The 25,220-nt window shown below is 41.6% G+C and overlaps 1 protein-coding gene across 1 annotated transcript in view; it reads right to left on the bottom strand.

The window, feature by feature from the left end:
* pard3ba (par-3 family cell polarity regulator beta a) overlaps positions 1-25,220 on the bottom strand; it is a 329,828-nt gene that overhangs the window by 83,484 nt on the left and 221,124 nt on the right. The window contains 2 exon segments of the mRNA XM_061889407.1: positions 12,071-12,319; positions 12,389-12,487. Coding sequence (XP_061745391.1) covers positions 12,071-12,319; positions 12,389-12,487 — 348 coding nt within the window.

Raw genomic sequence — 25,220 nt, 5'->3', positions numbered from 1 at the left:
TATGATAAATGTGCATGCGTCTCCAGGCTCGGCTTTTTATCCATTGATTTATCAGATTCAGTAATAATAGATGATAAAATGAACTGTAAATCTCATATACAAAACATACAACATAAGGTGGCACAAAACATTCCATCATGAATAAAGCAAAATACGTCCTAGGCCAAAAATGACTTTATATTCACTACTGCTCGCTAGTGTTACATATCTGAGTTATTGTGCAGAAATATGGGGAAACAACTACAAATGTGCGCTACATTCGTTAACTGTGTTACAAAAAAGATCAATTAAAATAATACATAATGTTGGATATAGAAAACATACAAACCCTTTATTTGTTGAGTCAAAAATATGAAATTCTCAACTAAAGAAGAATTATTGTCGGTCGGTCGGTCGGTCGGTCGGTCGGTCGGTCGGTCGGTCGGTCGGTCGGTCGGTCGGTCGGTCGGTCGGTCGGTCGGTCGGTCGGTCGGTTCGGTCGGTCGGTCGGTCGGTCGGTCGGTCGGTCTGTCTGTCTGTCTGTCTGTCTGTCTGTCTGTCTGTCTGTCTGTGTGTGTGTCTGTCTGTCTGTGTGTGTGTGTGTGTGTGTGTGTGTGTGTGTGTGTGTGTGTGTGTGTGTGTGTGTGTGTGTGTGTGTGTGTGTGAGACCATCAACACAAAACATTCCTGGCATGAAGAGAGAGACACCTTTCCAAGCAGCAGTCAGACAGGTGAAGTGGCATCACTTGAGAAGGACTTGGGACTTCCTCCAAAGTCCAGCTAATCAATACAAATCTCTGTCTCGCTGCTTTTTGCTGCCGACAACAGTGTTGCTAAGTCCTTGTCGACATATGTCATCCCGGGCCGCCCATTTTGAACGCGGCCCATTAGTCCGTCCCACCTCCCTTAATCAGGGGCGGCCATTTGGACTGAGCGTGCATGTTTGCTCTACAAATGAAGCAACACTGTAATTATGTCATTAAGTCTCAGCTCCCCTGGCTGACGATACCAACAATTAGTGTAATCATGATTAAAGACAGAAAGAAGGCTGAAAACATGTAAATAGTGGTCTAGTGTCCGCCGACATTTACAGATCTTTATTTACTTTATTTACAAATGTGGTCGTCCCATCCAATCAAACATTCATGGTTTGGCATGGTCAGTGCATCCGGAAAGTATTCACAACGCTTCACTTTTTACACATTTTCTTATATTAAAGCTTGAATCCAAAATGCAATAAATTAATTTTTGTCGTCAAAATTATACAGACAATACCCCATAAAAGTACCACGGTACTAATGAATCAAAAATGTACCCAAGAGCTACTTCTTGGGTACTGATTAATGTGAAGGGCAACCAGTTTGATACACACTTAAATAAATTGCCAGAAATAGCCAATTTGCTCAATTGACATTTAACTCTATGTTATTATTAATAATTAATGATATTTATCTTTGTGGAAACACTGATCATCTTAATGATTTGTCACAATAAATATATAAAGAAACAAACATTTTTATAAATATATTTCGACTCTTTAAAATTCCAAATTCAACCGAAAAAAAGAAGAGAAAAACTAGCTAATTCGAATTTTTTTGAAAAAATTAAAAAAATAATTTATGGAGGATCATTAGTAATTTTTCCTGATTAAGATTAATTTTAGAATTTTGATGACATGTTTTAAATAGGTTAAAATCCAATCTGCACTTTGTTAGAATATATAACAAATTGGACCAAGCTATATTTCTAACAAAGACAAATATTTTAATTTTATTTTAAGCATAAAAAGTTTGAAGAAACATTTCACAAATATTCATCGTCGAAAAAACAGAAGCTAAAATGAAGAATTAAATGAAAATGTATTTATTAATCTTTACAATAAAGAAAATACATTTACTTGAACATTGATTTAAATTGTCAGGAAAGAAGAGGAAGGAATTTAAAAGGTAAAAAGGTATATGTGTTTAAAAATCCAAAAATTATTTTTAAGGTTGTATTTTTTCTCTAAAATTGTCTTTCTGAAATTTATAAGAAGCAAAGTAAATAAATAAATGAATTTATTTAAACAAGTGAAAACCAAGTCTTTTATTTTTGGGGGGATTTTCAAATTCTATGAGTTTTGTCTCTCTGAGAATTAAAATTGTTGAGAAAAGCGAGACCAGCTTGCTAGTAAATAAAATTTTAAAATAGAGGCAGCTCACTGGTAAGTGCTGCTATTTGAGCTATTTTTAAGACAGGCCAGCGGGCGACTCATCTGGTCCTTACGGGCGACCTGGTGACCCCTGTTCTATACTGTCTCTGAAAATGACCAGTACTTTCTTTTAATGGACATGACAGCGCTGTCATCATCAATCAAGCAATCAATCAATCAATCAATCAATCAATCAATCAATCAATCAAAGTTTACTTATGTAGCCCTAAATGACAAGTGTCTCAAAGAGCTGCACACGCCACATCATCATCCTTGGCCCAGATCCCACATCAGGGCAAGGAAAAACTCAACCCAATGTGATGACAATGAGAAGAAGCCCTGTGCTGTCATGACATTGCTGATAAAATGAGCAGAGGCGCATGTTAGGACTCGCACACATCGTGTTTAATATAAATAAACATTTATTACCATATGAGACTCTCCTGAAGGACAGTGCAGCAAAGACACAACAAACTCCCTTCTTGTCTCTCATGGACAGACACCTGTTGTTGTTGACTTGGGACTAGAGACTGCACAATACATCAAGGCCGCGGAATAGAGACTCACTGCAGGCTTACACACAAACATGCATCTAAAAAAATATACGCCGCACATACACAAGAAAACGCCCTTGACGCCAATCCCATAGGGGTGATGAAAGGATGGTCAGCGCCTGAGAGCTGCAGCCGACCACCATGACCCCGCACTCCCTCCCCTCTGTGGCTAAATATCTGGAAATGTACGTTGTAATTTGTATATGTGCTTTGCTATGGAGGTTTTTTTCACACTCCAGACTAGGCCCCTAAGGTAGTCCAGTCTAAATTGTATTTTTTTACTCATCCTTCCCCAGCGTTTTACCTTTTTCCCCATCTTTTACGGGGGACCTTGTGGCGACCCGTTAGCGTTCCTGTTCTGTAACCCTGGACACAAGGGGTCACCAACGCGGTGCACGCGGGCACCAGGTCGCCCGTAAGGACCAGATGAGTCGCTCGCTGGCCTGTTCTAAAAATAGCTCAAATAGCAGCACTTACCAGTGAGCTGCCTCTATTTTTTAAACATTATTTATTTACTAGCAAGCTGGTCTCGCTTTGCTCAATATTTTTAATTCTAAGAGAGACAAAACTCAAATAGAATTTGAAAATCCAAGAAAATATCAAAGACTTGGTCTTCACTTGTTGAAATAAATTCATTTATTTATTGACTTTGCTTCTTATAAATTTCAGAAAAACAATTTTAGAGAAAATATACAACCTTAAAAATGATTTTAGGATTTTTAAACCCATATACCTTTTTACCTTTTAAATTCCTTCCTCTTCTTTCCTGACAATTTAAATCAATGTTCAAGTATTTTTTTTATTTTCATTGTAAAGAATATTAAACAAATTTAAATTTTATTCTATAGCTTCTGTTTTTTCGACGAAGAATATTTGTGAAATATTTCTTCAAACTTATGGTTAAAATAAAATAAAAATATTCTGGCAAATCTAGAAAATCCTTAGAATCAAATTTAAGTCTTATTTCAAAGTGTTTTGAATTTCTTTAAAAAAAATTTGTTCTAGAAAATCTAGAAGAAATAATGATTTGTCTTTGTTAGAAATATAGCTTGGTCCAATTTGTTATATATTCTAACAAAGTGCAGATTGGATTTTAACCTATTTAAAACATGTCATCAAAATTTTTAAATTAATTTTAATCAGGAAAAATTACTAATGATGTTCCATAAATAATTTTTTCAAAAAGATTCGAATTAGCTAGATTTTCCCTTCTTTTTTTGGGTTTAATTTTGAATTTTAAAGAGTTGAAATTGAAGATAAACTATGTTTCAAAATTTAATTTTCATTTTTTTTCCCTGTGTTCTCCTCTTTTAAACCGTTCAATTAAGTGTTTTTTTAAATAATTTATTCTCTACAAAAAGCCTTCCGTAAAAGGAAAAAACTGTACGACGGAATGACAGAAAGAAATACCCATTTTTTATATATATACAGTATATAGATTTATTTATTAAAGGTAAATTGAGCAAATTGGCTATTTGTGGCAATTTATTTAAGTGTGTATCAAACTGGTAGCCCTTCGCATTAATCAGTACCCAAGAAGTAGCTCTTGCTTTCAAAAAAGTTGGTGACCCACTGTTTGTTTGTCTCATCTTGAACGTGTTTGTGCTGAAAACAAAGTTTCTTTGTACTTATGCAATGACAATAAAGACCTATCCATCTTTAACATACAAAAGTACAAAAGATTGAGTTGAGTATTGATATTGATTCCCAGGTAGCAGGAATTATTACTGTTTACGGTTTAAATGTGAAAAGTAGCCATCTTTAATGGGGCTGCACAATTGTATCTGTTTTGTTGTTAGAATAAAGAAATATGGAAACCAACATTGAAACAAAGGAATACATTCATGGGGGGAAAGAAATAGCAATGCTTACATGCACACCCTTATTGTTTTTTCCCGCCTATTTCATCTCCTCACGCTGTTACCCAGAGCAGCTCTGACGAGGGCCCTCTGCGATAATACCTTTTGACAAGCATAGCTAACCTTTTCTCTCCACAGGTCAGCCTCTCGCACGCCGCTAATCAAATGTGACGCCCATCCCGGCACGCACCTGCCATCGGAGCCACTAATGAAAATGTCCCGGCAGTAAAATAGGTGGGCGACACTTGGGGGTCCAATGTTCCCTGCTTGACAGCATGAGGGGCGGGGCCAGGGGAGGGTTTGATGACTTGGTTTCCACAACCGTCGGGATAAGCGACTGACCAGCACATGCCATCTCCCACATGTGTATTAAGTGTCTACTTCCGCATCAATAAAGTGTAAAAGATGAGCAGGGGAACCGTTTCCTTGGTAACGCACCTCTGAACGCTAAGACATGTGATGGCTTTCGTCTACTTGAACATAATGATTCTTCGTAGGACCACACATGGCGTTGTTGCTAGGTTACGATGAACTTTCCCGTAAAAATACACCAGGTGGGCGTCTGTGCATGCATATTTCTCAAAGTGTGTGTATGAACTAAAGACACAACAGCGAGCCGGAGGGTATGCAATTCTACAAAGTGTGTGTGTGTGTGTGTGTGTGTGCGTGTGTGTGTGCGTGTGTGTGCCCGGTGACCGAGCCGCAGGTGGCGCTCGGTAAATGGAAACAGTCGGCAACAAGGGAGCATGTGCAGGTAGGGTCTTTTATTAATATCTCCATATTTTTAGGCTATATCGCGATACAGCATATATATGTGGATATTTTGCCTTAGCTTTGAATGAACACTTGATACATATAATGACAGCAGTATGATGATTCTATGTGTCTACATTCAAACATTCTTCTTCATACTGCATTCATATATGCTACTTTTAAACTTTCATGCAGAGAGGGAAACCACAACTAAAAGTGTATTTATTAAACAGTTATTAAGCGGTGGCACAAACATTCATGTCATTTCCAAAACAGAAAGTGCAAGATTGTCAGAGACATTTTAAAACAAGCTATGAGTGCACTTTTGTGCATGATGTCACTAAGATGACATATCAAAACAACACTCAATTAAAGTGCACTTTTTGTACAGAATGCCACTGCAATAGTTTAAAACAAATAAAGTGCACTTTTGTGCATGATGTCACTAAGATGACATCAAAACAACTCTAAATTAAAGTGCACTTTTTGTACAGAACGCCACTACAATAGTTTAAAACAAATAAAGTGCACTTTTGTGCATGATGTCACTAAGATGACATATCAAAACAACACTAAAGTGCACTTTTTGTGCAGAACGCCACTACAATAGTTTAAAACAAACAAAGTGCACTTTTGTGCATGATGTCACTAAGATGACATATCAAAACAACACTAAAGTGCACTTTTTGTGCAGAACGCCACTACAATAGTTTAAAACAAATAAAGTGCACTTTTGTGCATGATGTCACTAAGATGACATATCAAAACAACACTAAATTAAAGTGCACTTTTTGTACAGAATGCCACTGCAATAGTTTAAAACAAATAAAGTGCACTTTTGTGCATGATGTCACTAAGATGACATCAAAACAACTCTAAATTAAAGTGCACTTTTTGTACAGAACGCCACTACAATAGTTTAAAACAAACAAAGTGCACTTTTGTGCATGATGTCACTAAGATGACATATCAAACCAACACTAAAGTGCACTTTTTGTGCAGAACGCCACTACAATAGTTTAAAACAAATAAAGTGCACTTTTGTGCATGATGTCACTAAGATGACATATCAAAACAACACTAAATTAAAGTGCACTTTTTGTACAGAATGCCACTGCAATAGTTTAAAACAAATAAAGTGCACTTTTGTGCATGATGACACTAAGATATTTAAAAAAGTGTATAATAAAAATGAGCTGCATGATAGGAAATCCAATAGTGTATGTCCTTCACTATGTGGTAGGTTCCTGCCTACGTTATCTCCTTCTGTTGCGGACTATTTTTGTCATACGGTGTCGATGTGGAAATGAAAGACGCCAGGCTCAATTGGGTCAGTGCTGGTTGCTTCGGCATTTTTTTGGGTGTGGCACCAGCCAGAGATGTTGACATGCGGAGTTTCAAGCACTCTTCATTCTCTAGCGGGTGACTTTTCAAATGATGCTACAAATTAGTAATGCTGCTACTTTTTGTAGCAACGCTTTTGCAGCATACTTGACATATTACGCTTGTCTGTTCAACATCTTCCCGCTTGAAGCCAAATCACCGGCAAACGGCAGACCCTGTGCGGTTTTTCTTTGGAAATAATTCTTCTTCCTCCATTAGTTACCAGATATGCATCTTACCTTCTCTCATATTACCACTCGCTCCGCTTGCACCTCACTCCACAGCTAACGTTACCCATTCCGCTACCTCTTTGCTCGGCGAGGGCGTATGACGTTGCACGCGCGACAGTATGTGACGTATGTAAGAAGGTGCGCTTGTTTTATGTCTCTGTGAGAAGGAGAGACAAGAAAGAAGCCTGTAGTGTAATGGCCGCAGCTGAACGCAACTGCGTGAGAACTTACCGTATTTCCTTGAATTGCCGCCGGGTATATAGTATGTGCCTGCCTAGAATTACTACCAGGTCAAACTCAAAAATATTTTTATTAGCGCACGTCTAGAATTTCGTCCGGGTCAAACTCGTTCCGCCAAATAATTAGCATATGCCTAGAATTTCCACCGGGTCAAACTCGTCACGTCACGAGTGACACTTCACATGTCATCATTTTCAAAATGGAGGAGGCTGATTTCAATCATTTGAAATCGCATAAAGGGAAGAAGATTAAGAGCTATTCAGTAGGATTTAAGGTTCAAGCTATTGAATATGCTAAAAGGAACAGTAAGCAGCTATGTTTTATTAATATACCGTAGCTGCGTGTGTCAAATATGAGTCATTAAATGACTCCCGCCTCCTGGTGTTAGAGGGCGCTAGTGATCCTTCTTGCGACTACTCGGCTGCAGAAGAAGTGACAACAAGCAGCAAGACTTTTATTTTTTCCTCTCGCTTGCACTTTTAACATGGAGGATTACATATCTAAAATAAAACAGTTTTCTAAACTGGACTTTCAATGGAAGCAGGAGGTAATAAAGGAAGATCTCCATTGAGACAGAGAGACTTTTAAAACTAAATAAAGATAAGGAAAATTTCTATAAACAAGTTATCGATGCTTTTGATCAGAAGGAGCTGCACATGGACTTCATTTATAAGTAAAGGTAAGACCATAATAACCTTTTTTTATTAAATGTGCTTTTCATGATGGTATCCTTACATCACACTCAAATTTATAAGCGCAGGCCTAAATTTACCGCATGCCTTTGGTAAGTGCCGGAGTGAGAAGAGGTTTTAAATTAATTAGCGCCCCGGCAGCAATTCAAGGAAATACGGTATACTGGAATACTCACAAAATAGTAATTTTCTACATCTCACAGAGATGAACCCGCGATATATTGAGTGTAGTCCATATATCTCCCAGCTCTTTGTGCAAGAAGGCTGTGTATGATTATTAATGTGAGGCCTGATGCAAACACACATGAGGACTAACGTCTTATTGAAGTGTCACCAAAGTGTGTGCAGGTCGGAGTTCTATAAAACAATATCAGCTTCCCTGCAGAGTGTAATGCAGACGAGGCTCCTCATCCATCACGCTCATGCTAAAGAGCAACTAATATACATTAGCAGCAAAGCAGAGGCCGACAGAGACAGAGAGAGAGAGACAGAGAGAGAGAGAGAGAGAGAGAGAGAGAGAGAGAGAGAGAGAGAGAGAAAAGATCTGGTAATGAAGCACCCACCACTGGCGGATGAAAGCTTAAGTGGTCCAACAGATCTGTCAGGCTGCTAGAGTGTGGCTAATTATCCCCGCTTCTCTTCTGTCTGAATCCTCCAATCTAGCATGTAGTCCACATCACTAATTCTACACACCTTCAATCTGTCCCTCCATTCCCATCTGTCCCCGACTCCTAGAATGGGGAGTCAGTTTCCAATCTGAAAGTCCATTGCTTAAAGCAGGGGTCGGGAACCTTTTTGCCTGAGAGAGCCAAGAAGCCAAATATTTTAAAATGTATTTCCGTAAGAGCCATATCATATTTTTTTAACAATGAACACAACTAAACATGTGCATTTTTAAGTAAGACCAACATTTCTAGAGTATAACAGCTCTCTTATTATTTGTAATAACATTGTTATTCTGAAGCTAACTGTGGAGGGGGCGTGGCCTGCGGGCCTGCAGCGAAGCAGGGTGTGCCAGGACCGGCCTCGAAATCAGCGACAGGTGCGTAAATGGCCCACCTGGGCCTCGTTATCTAATCACCTGTCGCTCTGTTATAAGCAGCAGCCAGGAGGAGAGACGGGGGTTGGGGCTGGAGCCAGAGTGCGAAGGAGAACAAAAGAGAAAAAGACAATTGCTGGAAAGCAACAGAGACTTATTGAAAAATAAAAAATATTGCAACCCTGAAACAGGCTCTCATGTCGGTGTTTGGTGGTCTGAACTAAACTAATCAATAATAAATAAATCACTTCTTACCCTTAATGCAACTTCTTGAACAAGTGCGGCAGAAAAAAGGATGAATGGATTGAAATGCACGAGCATGTTTTATATTTTGCACATTATTTTTAACACTTTGATTACTATTCATTACTTATCGTGTTAAGCAGCTCAGATTTATCCGAGAGCCACACCTGGCTCACGAGCCATGGGTTCCCAAACCCTGGCTTAAACGGTGCATTCACATTTGTGGTCGGCAAATAACGACTATTTTGATCGTCGATTAGTCATCGATTATCTTAGCGATTGGTCGACTAATCGGATTATGAAGCATAAACAGTCCTGGTCAAAAGTGTACATACAGTTGTAAAGAACGTGATGTCATGGCTGTCTTGACTTTCCAATCATTTCTATAACTCTTATTTTTTTGTGATGTAGTGATTGGAGCACATACTTGTTGCTCACTAAAAACATTCATGAAGTTTGCTTCTTTTATGAATTTATTATGGCTCTACTGAAAATGTCAGCAAGTCTGTGAGCAATGTTAATATTTGCTTACATGTCCCTTGGCAAGTTTCACTGCAATAAGGCGCTTTTGGTAGCCATCCACAAGCTTCTGCTTACATTTTTCACCACAAAACTGGTGCAGTTGAGCTAAATGTGTTACTTTTCTGATATGGACTTGTTTCTTCAGCATTGTCCACACCTTTAAGTCAGGACTTTGGGAAGGCCATTCTAATACCTTCATTCTAGCCTGATTTAGCCATTCCTTTACCACTTTTGAGGTGTGTTTGGGGTCATTGTCCTGTTGGAACACCCAACTGCTCCCAAGACCCAACCTCCCCCCTGATGATTTTAGTTTGTCCTGAACAATTTGGAGCTAATCCTCCCATTTACTCTCTGTAAAGCAGCAGGTCCATTGGCAGCAAAACAGGCCCAGAGCATGATACTACCACCACCATGCTTGACGGTAGGTATGGTGTTCCTGGGATTAAAGGCCTCACCTTTTCTCCTCCAAACATATTCCTGGGTATTGTGGCCAAACAGCTCCAGTTTTGTTTCATCTGACCACAGAACTTTTCTCTAGAACAGGGTTAGGGAACCTATGACTCTAGAGCCAGATGTGGCTCTTTTGATGACTGCATCTGGCTCTCAGATAAATCTCAGCTGACATTACTTAACAGAATAAGTACTTAATAATTCCGCAGGTAATCGTAATGTTAAAAATAACGTTCAAAATATAAAACATTCTCATGTATTTTAATCCATCCATCCGTTTTCTACCGCACCTGTTCAAGAAGTGACAATAATGGTAAGGAGTATATTATTTATTATTGGTTAGCTTCAAGAATAACAATGTTGTTAAAAGAATGAGAGACTTCTTATAGTCTAATAATGTTGGTCTTACTTAAAAATGCACACATTTAGTTGTATTCAGTGTTAAAAAAAATATTATTCGGCACTCACGGAAATACTTTTTAAAATATTTGGCTTTCATGGCTCTCTCAGCCAAAAAGGTTCCCGACCTCTGCTCTAGAAGGTCTTATCTTTGTCCATGCGATGTAAACTTTAGACCACGACTGTACCTTTTCAGTTGCTCTAATATTTGCTGTTTCAGCTTAAATTCAGCTTTAACTATTTTAGACGTGTGCTTACTAACAACAATGACTAATTCATTTAGAAATACAGTATATATTTGTACTGTAACTCTGCTGCTCATTACGCTGTTCCAAAAACAAAAAATAACTATTAAACTGTTTTCCATTTAAAAGCAACGACCGGTCCAGTGCTGACAAAAACAAACTATGTTTTGTATGACAAGAAAGAAAAATACAAACTGCAGTAATAAAAACAAACATGGAAACTAACTTCCTCCAAAAGAAACAACCAATTTGTGATGATGTGTTTATAAAGCTGCACACAGACTTATTATCAAGATCAAGATTAGAATGTGATTAAGTGTCCAAGCCTGTCAATGGCCGCACTTTGGACCACAGAGATGTCAAATGTGTAAATATAAAGTGTGCACATGATGGGTTCAAGTACATTTGTTCATGTTTTATGTCTTTTGTGGCCAGACCGTGCCTGCTGATTAGTGACAATAGCATCTTGCTCACAAACCTCTCTCACAAAGGCGCTGACATGCAAAGAATACTATTTAGTGCATGGGTGTCAAACTCTGGCCCCCCATGTAATTTATTTTGGCCCTTGAGACAATATTAAATGAACATTAGAGCTGGCCCGCCGGTATTATACAGCGGCGGTGCATTCACCGCTAATTCTAATACCTGCCAACCCACCCGAATTTCAGTGCCCCCCCCCTTAAAAATCTACCGGGGCAACTATTCTCTTGAATTTCTCCCGATGTCCACTCGGACAACAATATCGGCGGCGTGTTTTAAAGGTACTGCTTTTAGCGTCCTCTACAACCTGTCGTCATGTGCACTTTTCCGCCATACAATCAGCGTGCCGGCCCAGTCACGTAACATATGCGGATTCTACGCACAAAGTGAACAGGTCAACAGCCATACGGGTCACACTGAGGGTGGCCGTATAAACAACTTTAACATTGTTACAAATATGCACCACACTGTGAAGCCACACCAAACAACAATGACAAACACATTTCGGGAGAACAGCCGCACTGTAACACAACATCAACACGACAGAACAAATACCCAGAACCCCTTGCAGCACTAACTCTTTCGGGACAATATACACCCCCGCTACCAACAAAACTGGATTTTGCATGTCACTATAAAGTTATATAAGCCTTGCTTGTTCAATATTCAATGCACAACTTGTTTGGGTCCCTATTAAAAGGTTAAGTTGTTCAACTTTGGCCCGCGGCTTTGTTCAGTTTAGAATTTTGGCCCACTCTGTATTTGAGTTTGACACCCCTGATTTAGTGCAACACCTTCCTCCCCCTCTCACCTTTCTGCAGGTTGTTGCCGAGGCTTGACCACCTGGGCGTAGAGGTTGTCCAGATGAGGCTGTTTGCCCGCCGCGGTCACGGGAGCCGCCAGGGAGTGGGTGTGGCCAGGCAGCTGTGGCGAGTCCGGCTGAAGGAAGTTGTTGATCCGGGCGTAGTTGGGGTCGGTGTCGTCGTCTTCCACGTCCGGGAGCGTGCCCGAGTCCGGGGTGAGCTGGTCATAGTTGATTTCGGCGTACCGCGGATCAAAGCTTTCACGAGAAGGGAGTGGACATCGTGATGAGTCACGGTTTATGGGGGGGTGCGTGTCAAATGTTTACCTGTTTCTGCCGCCGCCCTCCTCCTCACTCAGAGCTTCCAGCTTGTTCTTCACCACTCGCAGCGCATCTTTGCTCTTGTCTTCCTTCTTCTTGCCAAACCTGTGCCAGAGAGCACAAACATCTTTGAATTACTTCAGGGAGATTAATTATAATAATAATAATAATAATGGATTAGATTAATATCGCGCTTTTCTATTGTTAGATACTCAAAGCGCTTATAGAGAAGTGGGAACCCATCATTCATTCACACAATGGTGGTGGTAAGCTACATCTGTAGCCACAGCTGCCCTGGGGTAGACTGACGGAAGCGTGGCTGCCAGTTTGCACCTCCGACCACCACCAATCATTCATTTACCAGTGTGAGCGGCACCGGGGGCAAAGGGTGAAGTGTCCTGCCCAAGGACACAACGGCAGCGACTTTGATGTCCATAGGTGGGAAGCGAACCTGCAACCCTCAGGTTTCTGGCACGGCCGCTCTACCCACTACGCCATGCCGCTCCCGGGCTGACCTGAACCCTAAAACTTCCTGTTTATCTCCAAGTGGGGCGGTATAGCTCGGTTGGTAGAGCGGCTGTGCCAGCAACTTGAGGATTGCAGGTTCGATCCCCGCTTCTGTCATCCTAGTCACTGCCGTAGTGTCCTTGGGCAAGACACTTTACCCACCCGCTCCCAGTGCCACCCACACTGGTTTAAATGTAAAAATTAGATAATGGGTTTCACTATGTAAAGCGCTTTGAGTCACTAGAGAAAAAGCGCTATATAAATATAATTCACAATTCTGGCAAACTTTTTACTGCAGGCTTAGACGCTGGTGGCAAGGAATTGTAATCGCTTTGATGAGGATGACAATCCAGAAACAGTGTGTGTGTGTGTGTGTGTGTGTGTGTGTGTGTGTGTGTGTGTGTGTGTGTGCATGCAATTCAGCACACGGTGCATGAATATTTAAAACTTTTATTAACTGTTGCGTCTCGGCTTCTTGTTTTAGTTTTTTTTTTCCCCACATCACATTTGCTGGATCGGCCATTATTAAGCCTCTCTCCTTGAATATTTCATATTCTCTGCTGCACATTGTCTCCCTCTCTTCCCCCTCATCCCTGCCTCGGAGAGTTTGCCGAGCCAATCTAATGTCTGCGTTTAGCTCATTAACGGCCAGGCACTTCTCATTATCGCTACAGGAGGACATGAAGCCTGAACGCCAACATGTTGGCCGGCTATGAGCTGCTTGGTGCTGGACTGAAAGAAACCATTTTGTCTGTCGGTTTGAACACTGCTTCCTCCTCTCTTCATGAAATCTGCATTACCTTCACACCTATAACCTTCCTCTCGCCTCACACTGTCCTTTTGTTTACTTCCTCCACTTTAAGCCAAATGCAGACTGATAATTACCTCACTAAGGCTATGTCTACACTTATTAAACGAATAATTATTTAGCCTAAGCCCCGTTTCCGCCACAATAAACCAGCGTTTAAAGTCTCCCTCCTCGGACAAATTCTTACACGGGTAAGTCAGTCGTGGAATTGTTGAATCTGTGGCACTTAGATCTGCATGGACTCAATGATCATTTACAGAGTTCGAAAAGTACCGTATTTTCCGCACTATAAGGTGCACCGCACTATAAGGCTCACCTTCAATGAATGGCCTATTTCTAAACTTTGTTCATATATAAGGCGCAGAGAATAGATGCTACAGTAGAGGCTGGGGTTACGTTATGCATCCTTTAGATCAGGGGTAGGGAACCTATGGCTCTAGAGCCAGATGTGGCTCTTTTGATGACTGCATCTGGCTCTCAGATAAATCTTAGCTGACATTGCTTAACACGATAAGTAATGAATAATTCCGCTGGTGTCAAAAATAACGTTCAAAATATAAAACATTCTCATGCATTTTCATCCATCCATCCGGTTTCTACGGCACCTGTTCAAGAAGTCGCATTAATGGTACGAAGTATTTTATTTATTGTTGGTAAGCTTCAGAATAACAGTGTTATCAAAAAGAATAAGAGACTTATTATACTCTAAAAATATTGGTCCTACTTAAAAATGCACGCATTTAGTTGTATTCAGTCTTAAAAAAAATATTATATGGCTCTAATGGAAATACTTTTTTAAATATTTGGCTTGTGTGGCTCTCTCAGCCAAAAAGGTTCCCGACCCCTGCTTTAGATGGCGCTCCGCTAAAGAGAATGTCAACAAAACAGTGAGATAGGTCAGTCAAACTTTATTAATAGATTACAAACCAGCGTTCTGACAACTCCGTTCACTCCCAAAATGAATAATCAGCTGTTTTATTATTTTCCCCGTTTCAATAAACAGGTAAAAAACAGTCTGATACTGTTACAGTAAATCAAAAGTTAGTGCAATCACAATATAGTAACACTGGAAATAGTGCAAAGCAATAATATATCAATAAGTCAAGGTTGCTCAAAGGATCATGTCACACAACACAACACACTAAATAAACATGTAAAGCTCACTTTATTAAGTTATTCCTCATCCACAAATCCCGCAAATTATTCTTCTTCAGTGTTAAAATCAAACAGTTGGGCGATAATGAGATCCAACATGCCCGGCTCCGTCTCGTCAAAGTCGTCATTAAAGGAGTCAGTGTCGCTGCTGTTAATGTTTAATTCTCTGGCTGCTGTTCTATTCCCGTCTTCTACTGTGTGACTGACTTTAAACTTGACTCTAAACTCTGCGTCCTAAGCGTGTCTCTTAATAGGAGACATTTTGGGGTCCAAACATAAACACACAGAAACGGCACACCTCCCGCAGTCATATATCAATCAATCAATCAATCAATCAATGTTTACCTATATAGCCCTAAATCACTAGTGTCTCAAAGGGCTGCACAAACCACCACACAAACCACTACCACCCAGCATGCACCACGCAATTCTTCTTCTACAGGGAAAATGAAGTCGGCGGCGTCTTACCGTAGTTGTGAGACCTGTTGTGGCTCAATATTGGTCCATATATAAGGCGCACTGTCAGCTTTTGAGAAAATTTTTGTTTTTTAGGTGTGCCTTATAGTGTGGAAAATACGGTAAGTGTTGTGTTCCTTTGTGTTCTTGATGTTTCCCACATGTAAAAGGGATGAGGTTTTTTTCCCCCTTATCCTTTAGTCTGGACCCACTCTCCAAGGGCCCAGGGTTAGACTGCCCCCCCCATTGTTCACCTGTATCTCACCTTTTTTGTAAGGGGTGCCGGAAGTTGGCAGATTTGTCAGCGATCCTGTTCTGTCTCCCTGTAATGTTTGTCTGATCTTGAATGCGATTGTGCTGAAAAATTTTAATTTCCCCTCAGGGATTAATAAAGTATGTCTGATTCTGACGCCAGAAAGATCGCGCCCTACACAGGAAGTGATGCCACAGCCAGCTTCATAATAAAGCGGCTTCGTAATCGGAGCTAACCACTGGAAATATGAGGGTGAGTCATCCAGACATAACCGTGTTTCTCCTTCCTCTACATGTACAGACACTTGTGGAGATCACACTTGAATACCTTAAGAGAAAGCAATTGCAGTTATTTGGGATACAACACTTCTCAGACGGCAGGAGAACTTTCCAATGTCCTGGTCAGCTGCGGTTCTAATAAGCAGAAAACTTTGTCCATTTGTCGAAGGAGAGACAACGAGAACGCGGGCTCTCGTGGATGTGATAAGAAAGGTGGCATGTGCTTTGTATTACCTGGCCGTCGATGGAACACTACGGAAAACGGCGAATGCTTTTGGACTGGCAAAGCAGACTGTATTGTCCGCCATGTATGTCACATACTCAACGTCTAGGTCCAGAGTATATAAAGTCACCAAAAAGGAATGGACAATGAAGGTGAGGGTAAAAGAGTGAGGAGTGTCCTGACCACATATCTAGATCCCCAGTTTTATTGATGTAAAATGTTGTTTATCACATTGTTTACTTTTAACATTGTCCATTAAAGATGTGATTAATTAGATAGATGGATAGTACTTTATTGATTCCTTCAGGAGAGTTCCTTCAGGAAAATTAAAATTTACAATTATTAAAAATATAAAAAATAATTGATGATGTCTCAGGTGTGATTCACTACCATAGGGCCCCACAACACACTGGATTCCAGTTCATTGAAACACCACAACACTGGATATTGTTCACATAAATGATAAATGATAAATGGGTTATACTTGTATAGCGCTTTTCTACCTTCAAGGTACTCAAAGCGCTTCGACACTATTTCCACATTCACCCATACACACACACATTCACACACTGATGGAGGGAGCTGCCATGCAAGGCCCTAACCACAAACCATCAGGAGCAAGGGTGAAGTGTCTTGCTCAAGGACACAACAGACGTGACGAGGTTGGTAGAAGGTGGGGATTGAACCAGGAACCCTCAGGTTGCTGGCACGGCCACTCTCCCAACTGCGCCACGCCGTCCCCCTAATGTAACATAAGTTACATTTGCACACAAAGCAACACTGGAGGTGACTATGACGTGTGCATGAGTATTAAGTCATGTTGACAACGGTGGCATTGTTGTGTGTGGACACGGATAATGTTAGCTGGTATTTACCCTGGATAACCTTATTCAGTATAGTGTAAGTGAGGCCTTAACGTAATCTAAATTACTTTCACAACTACAACATTTATCTTGCCACAAAATGTCCTTTTCTTCACTTCTACCACGTTCAGCAAAATGTAGAGTGCTAAAGATCTCACTAAGAGAAGGACTACCAGTACTAATATTGCTCGTACTAGAATGCCAGATCACATGTAAACATATTCCTCCTAGCCTCTGGTGAGGGCGGTCGCACTCTCCGTTGTCTCCTTCCCTGCTTGCTCTCTTTGTCTTTGTCCTTGTCTGAACTTTTTAAAAGCCTCTTTCGTTGTGCTGTCCTCTAATCCATCCATCCATCTTCTTCCGCTTATCCGAGGTCGGGTCGCGGGGGCAACAGCCTAAGCAGGGAAACCCAGACTTCCCTCTCCCCAGCCACTTCGTCTAGCTCTTCCCGGGGGATCCCGAGGCGTTCCCAGGCCAGCCGGGAGACATAGTCTTCCCAACGTGTCCTGGGTCTTCCCCGTGGCCTCCTACCGGTTGGACGTGCCCTAAACACCTCCCTGGGGAGGCGTTCGGGTGGCATCCTGACCAGATGCCCGAACCACCTCATCTGGCTCCTCTCCATGTGAAGGAGCAGCGGCTTTACTTTGAGTTCCTCCCGGATGGCAGAGCTTCTCACCCTATCTCTAAGGGAGAGACCCAAACTCATTTGGGCCGCTTGTACCCGTGATCTTGTCCTTTCGGTCATGACCCAAAGCTCATGACCATAGGTGAGGATGGGAACGTAGATCGACCGGTAAATTGAGAGCTTTGCCTTCCGGCTCAGCTCCTTCTTCACCACAACGGATCGATACAACGTCCGCATTACTGAAGACGCCGCACCGATCCGCCTGTCGATCTCACCATCCACTCTTCCCTCACTCGTGAACAAGACTCCTAGGTACTTGAACTCCTCCACTTGGGGCAGGGTCTCCTCCCCAACCAGGAGATGGCATTCCACCCTTTTCCGGGCGAGAACCATGGACTCGGACTTGGAGGTGCTGATTCTCATTCCGGTCGCTTCACACTCGGCTGCAAACCGATCCAGTGAGAGCTGAAGATCCCGGTCAGATGAAGCCATCAGGACCACATCATCTGCAAAAAGCAGAGACCTAATCCTGCAGCCACCAAACCGGAACCCCTCAACGCCTTGACTGCGCCTAAAAATTCTGTCCATAAAAGTTATGAACAGAATCGGTGACTCTAATCCAAATTTCAATATGAATATGATCAGCTGGACTCTTGGCGCAATTGACGCAGTCTTTTCGACAAGAAAAAGAGGTTCGGGGGAGCCTGGCTGGCCTGATGGAACCATCGCTGCGGGTTACGTGCGGGACTCCTGGAACTCATGGAGGATCATGTGCCTCTCAGCTCCTTCCATGGAGGACGTGGAAGACATCTACTTATTTGGAGCTGTGATCGCGAAGCACTTGCTGATTGGGCCGGGCATTGTTCTGGTGTATCGACTAATTCGGAAGACGATGATGGCAGCCACTCAAGGAGCCCAACGGCTGTTCAACGCAATGGAAGGATTGTGTCGGGCTGTGGGAACACAGACTTGTGCGATTTCTGAGTTGAATCGCAAAATGGATCTCATCTTGGAAAAGTTTGCAGAGAAGGAATAATTAATTGGAACTGAAAGAGATCCAGCATGGACAACAGAGAAGTCAATATTTTGTCTTCTCGAAGGAAAAGAATCAGTAAAGAATCTGGGTATTATCTTCGACCCAACTCTCTCCTTTGAGTCACACATTAAAAGCGTTACTAAAACGGCCTTCTTTCATCTCCGTAATATCGCAAAAATTCGCTCCATTTTGTCCACTAAAGACGCTGAGATCATTATCCATGCGTGTGTTACGTCTCGCCTCGATTACTGTAACGTATTATTTTGGGGTCTCCCCATGTCTAGCATTAAAAGATTACAGTTGGTACAAAATGCGGCTGCTAGACTTTTGACAAGAACAAGAAAGTTTGATCACATTACGCCTGTACTGTATATACCTTTATATACATATATACATACATATATACCTATACTGTATATACCTTTATATACATATATACATACATATATACCTATACTGTAAATACCTTTATATACATATATACATATATACATACATATACTGTATATACCTTTATATACATATATACATACATATATACATATACTGTATATACCTTTATATACATATATACATACATATATACATATACTGTATATACCTTTATATACATATATACATACATATATACCTATACTGTATATACCTTTATATACATATATACATACATATATACATATACTGTATATACCTTTATATACATATATACATACATATATACATATACTGTATATACCTTTATATACATATATACATACATATATACCTATACTGTATATACCTTTATATACATATATACATACATATATACATATACTGTATATACCTTTATATACATATATACATACATATATACCTATACTGTATATACCTTTTATATACATATATACATACATATATACCTATACTGTATATACCTTTATATACATATATACATACATACATATATACCTATACTGTATATACCTTTATATACATATATACATACATATATACCTATACTGGCTCACCTGCACTGGCTTCCTGTGCACTTAAGATGTGACTTTAAGGTTTTACTACTTATGTATAAAATACTACACGGTCTAGCTCCATCCTATCTTGCAGATTGTATTGTACCATATGTCCCGGCAAGAAATCTGCGTTCAAAGGACTCCGGCTTTTAGTGATTCCCAAAGCCCAAAAAAAGTCTGCGGGCTATAGAGCGTTTTCTGTTCAGGCTCCAGTACTCTGGAATGCCCTCCCGGTAACAGTTCGAGATGCCACCTCAGTAGAAGCATTTAAGTCTCACCTTGAAACTCATTTGTATACTCTAGCCTTTAAATAGACTCCCTTTTTAGACCAGTTGATCTGCCGTTTCTTTTCTTTTTCTCCTATGTCCCACTCTCCCTTGTGGAGGGGGTCCGGTCCGATCCGGTGGCCATGTACTGCTTGCCTGTGTATCGGCTGGGGACATCTCTGCGCTGCTGATCCGCCTCCGCTTGGGATGGTTTCCTGCTGGCTCCGCTGTGAACGGGACTCTCACTGCTGTGTTGGATCCGCTTTGGACTGGACTCTCGCGACTGTGTTGGATCCATTATGGATTGAACTTTCACAGTATCATGTTGGGACCCCCTCGACATCCATTGCTTTCCTCCTCTCCAAAGTTCTCATAGTCATCATTGTCACCGACGTCCCACTGGGTGTGAGTTTTCCTTGCCCTTATGTGGGCCTACCGAGGATGTCGTAGTGGTTTGTGTTGTGGTTTGTGCAGCCCTTTGAGACACTAGTGATTTAGGGCTATATAAGTAAACGTTGATTGATTGATTGATTGATTGAAAACAACTTTTTATCTACGATTTGGACTCCCTGAATGGCCTTGGCATGGAACAGGCTGTTCTGAAGGAAATTTCCCGAAGACTCCTCAAAGATAGATGCTTTTGACCTTCCTTTTTGTCAACAACATCTGTAGCCGAATTTTATCGGCCTCAGCCATACAAAAACCTTCACCACATCTCCCGAGTTAATTGGGCACATACGCACACACATGACCCCCACCCTTAAACCAACACCCTCACCACCGCTTATCTCCTCTGGGGTTGTGGATGGCTGAGCGGTGCTACAGAGCGAAAAGCAGGCCTGTGCAAACCCACCCCTCCCTCTGTTGCAAGTTGGTGTGATATATGTATGTTTAATGTGTGCCATGCTATGTGAGGTGTTTCCTTGGACTCAGACTAGAGTCTTGTCCCCCCTGTAACGTATGTCTGCTCTTAGTGGGACTGTGCCGAAAATGTAATTTCAGTTCTGATGTGTCCTGTACATGTTGGAACGGACAAATAAAAATGATTCTGATTCTGATTCTACTGTATTTACGTATAATTAATCCTAAAACCAGATTTATCCACGAGATGCCATCTTCCAGCGGCACACTGACAAGACAGGGCCCTCATCAACATTCCAAGGGGGCAGAGGTCCACAGCTGGACTCATCATTAAATCTGCTTTAATTAGGAAAAAACCGACCGCACTGAGGCATGGAACTAGAAAAAAAAAGCAGCCATAATGAGGGTGGGGACTCTCTATTGGAAACATGTACCTGCCATGAGGGTGGACGTCATCCAGCACTCTGCAACTACCTCACACCAGCTTCATCCCTAAAATGTCCACTTCTTTCGCCTTGGGGGGTGTTGTTTACTTTGTGACCGATACTGGCACTTTACAAACAGTGCCCGAACCGGTATTTAAACGGGTTGTATTGTCGTTTTCTTTCTACATTTAAAACATTTCCTGTACAACCCTTTTATGTACTGTATGATAGTTTGTAAAAATAACAAAGGCCTATTGAAATGAGATGTTCTTATTCAAACGGGGATAGCAGGTCCATTCTGTGTCATACTTGATCATTTCGCCATATTGCCATATTTTTGCTGAAAGGATTTAGTAGAGAACATCCACGATAAAGTTCGCAACTTTTGGTCGCTAATAAAAAAGCCTTGCCTGTACCGGAAGTAGCAGACGATGTGCGCGTGACGTCACGGGTTGTGGAGCTCCTCACATCTGAACATTGTTTACAATCATGGCCACCAGCAGCGAGAGCGATTCGGACCGAGAAAGCGATGACTTCCCCATTAATTTGAGCGAGGATGAAAGATTCGTGGATGAGGAAAGTGGGAGTGGAAGACTAGAAAAAAAAAAAAGACAAGGGCAGTGGGAGCGATTCAGATGTTATTAGACGCATTTACTAGGATAATTCTGGAAAATCCCTTATCTGCTTATTGTGTTACTAGTGTTTTAGTGAGATTATATGGTCGTACCTGAAAGTCAGAAGGATGTGTCGCGCACCAGTGTCTTCAATGGAAGCCACATTTCTCGACGAGGCAAAGCAGCCAGGCTGAGATTTTGTTTTTTTCTCCCTCCTCCACGATGTAAGCATCTGATGGTTGGGGGCGGCCGGTGAGAGGAGGCAAGAGAGTCTGCAGCTGCAGGAGGCGAGGCACGACGCAAGCTCTCCGCTCATAACTATGGTAAAAGCCGACTTAATACCAACATTTTCTCACTGAAACCTGCTGGTTGACATGTGGTAGGGAACCATGTTCGCTTGACCGCTCTGTTCCATAGTAAAGCTTCACCGTCATCTTTCGGGAATGTAAACAAGGAAACACCGGCTGTGTTTTTGTTGCAAAAGACGGCCGCAATACACCGCTTCCCACCTACATCTTTCTTCTTTGACGTCTCCATTATTAATTGAACAAATTGTAAAAGATTCAGCAACACAGATATCCAGAATACTGCGTAATTATGCGATTAAAGCAGACGACTTATAGCTGGGATCGGTGCTGGATCAAAATGTCATTATAAGCGTCACGCACACCGTGACGTTTTAACAGGATACTTTGCGGGAAGTTTAAAATTGCAATTTAGTAAACTAAAAAGGCTGTATTGGCATGTGTTGCAATGTTAATATGTCATCATTGATATATAAACTATCAGACTGCGTGGTCGCTAGTAGTGGCTTTCAGTAGGACTTTAAATATCTGCTTGTCATCTTGACTTACGATTTCAAAGCAAGTTATCTGTCAATTTGTACGTACAAAAATCACATAACCCAATGCATGAGCAATAATATAATTATGTGATTATACTTTTATGTTCTCACCTTGACTGTTACAAGCGGCCCTCTGAGGGCAGCCATGTGGCCCCCCAGGAAAACAAGTTCCACACCCCTGCTTTAAAACCTCTGACAACAACAAACAACCAAAAAACCTGTACTAGAGTGAGCTGAACAGTGTCGCTGCTTTAAAGAGCCAAGAATGACGGACAGAACCCAGAGAAGGAGAATAAAAGGACAGGTGCAAGGTGGACGAGGGAACAACAATGTCCAGTTGAAGTGTCACTCAGCTGGAGAGGAAGAAGCAGCGAGTGAAGCCTGTGATGCTGCACTCAGGCACACGGAGGAAAAGTTCATCATTCAAGCAGAACTCTTATCTCAGTAATTAGATTGTATTTTGAGAGGGAAGCACATATCTCAGCGGAGGTTGCAGCAGAAAGAGATGAAGACTACAGAGAGTTGTGCCACACAGCTTCCTTCTCCTTCACGCTGATACGCTGGGAAAATATTCCAGGCAGGGAATAAATAACATTCACAGCACAAATAGACTGTGAGCGATCTTTAGGTTGGAACCTTGGTGAGGACGGGGATCAAAGTTCCAAGTCGAGGTTAAATCAGGCCTGAAGTATAACCAAATCTATTTATAGGACTTTAAATTCAAATGTTCTGCATCTTCAGTCGACCATTGTGCCCCAAGCAGCTTCTACTGACAACATTGTAAAACAATGTCAAAGTATGGAAGACATTATCTGCTCTCTGTTGGTCTAAAACTAAATCATGCCAAAGCTACAGTAGTCATACTTTTAACTGCTTCACTTAAAGTGCAGTTACAGTATTTTAATAATGCAGTAGTGGAAGATCCATTGGCTGTTTTTTATTCTAACATTGAAAAAAACCTCAACCTTTTAACCAAGAAAAGCAAAGAAAAAACTTTTTAACTCTCTCTCTCTCTTTGTGTTTTATATATATATATATATATATATATATATATATATATATATATATATATAGGGCTTCACGGTGGCAGAAGGGTTAGTGCGTCTGCCTCACAAGGTCCTGAGTTTAATCCTGGGCTTGGGATCTCTGTGTGGAGTTTGCATGTTCTCCCCGTGACTGCGTGGGCTCCCTCCGGTGTCCTCCCACCTCCAAAGACATGCACCTGGGGATAGGCCCCTCCCACCTCCAAAGACATGCACCTGGGGATAGGCCCCTCCCACCTCCAAAGACATGCACCTGGGAATAGGCCCCTCCCACCTCCAAAGACATGCACCTGGGGATAGGCCCCTCCCACCTCCAAAGACATGCACCTGGGGATAGGCCCCTCCCACCAAAGACATGCACCTGGGGATAGGCCCCTCCCACCTCCAAAGACATGCACCTGAGGGATAGGCCCCTCCCTCCTCCAAAGACATGCACCTGGGGATAGGCCCCTCCCACCTCCAAAGACATGCACCTGGGGATAGGCCCCTCCCACCTCCAAAGACATGCACCTGGGGATAGGCCCCTCCCACCTCCAAAGACATGCACCTGGGGATAGGCCCCTCCCACCTCCAAAGACATGCACCTGGGGATAGGCCCCTCCCACCTCCAAAGACATGCACCTGGGGATAGGCCCCTCCCACTTCCAAAGACATGCACCTGGGGATAGGTTGATTGGCAACACTAAATGGTCCCTAGTGTGTGAATGTTGTCTGTCTATCTGTGTCGGCCCTGTGATGAGTTGGCGACTTGTCCAGGGTGTACGCCACCATCCGCTCGATTGTAGCTTAGATAGGCGCCAGCGCCCCCCGCGACCCCAAAAGGGAATAAGCGGTAGAAAATGGATGGATATATATGTATATATACGTAAAACAAAAGAAGATTTTGTGATGCTAAAACATATCGATGTAATCATAGTAGTATCGACTAGATACGCTATTGTACCTGGTATCATTAGAGTGGATGTTAGGTGTAGATCCACCAATGGTGTTTGTTTATATTGTAGCGTCACGGAAGAGTTGGTGCTGCAGTGAATTTGGGAAATTTGTTCTGTAGTGTTTATGTTGTGTTACGGTGCAAATATTCCCCCAAAATGTGTTTGTCAATGTTGTTTAGTGTGGTTTTACTAGATGGCACATTTTTATGACAGTGTTGGCGTTTTTCATACGACCACATGTATGGCTGTTGAGTAAGTATGCCCTTCATTCACGTGTGTGTAGTGTGTTCACATTGGAGATAAATACTCCAATGGTTAAACCTCGGACGTAGTGAAATCTTGACTAGACTTTGGTTCCCAAAGACTAGTTTTAATACATGAAACATCCCGAGTCCGGGGAGCTGTTGTGTGTTTCAGTGAAGCATGCATAACTACTGGGATGATACTTGGAAGAAATGTTGTAGTAATTTAGATGTTGTTTCAGAGGTGGGTCAAGTAGACAGAAATTGTACTCAAGTAAGAGTACTGTTACTTTAGAGATGTATTACTCAAGTAAAAGTAGGAGTAGTCACCCAAATATTTACTTGAGTAAAAGTAAAAAGTATGTTGTGAAAAAACTACTCAAGTACTGAGTAA

The sequence above is a fragment of the Nerophis ophidion genome, linkage group LG27 (assembly GCF_033978795.1).
Source record: "Nerophis ophidion isolate RoL-2023_Sa linkage group LG27, RoL_Noph_v1.0, whole genome shotgun sequence".
In the NCBI taxonomy this organism is placed as follows: Eukaryota; Metazoa; Chordata; class Actinopteri; order Syngnathiformes; family Syngnathidae; genus Nerophis; species Nerophis ophidion.
Note: the sequence above shows the minus strand (reverse complement) of the source record. Positions and strands in the feature narration are given on the sequence as shown.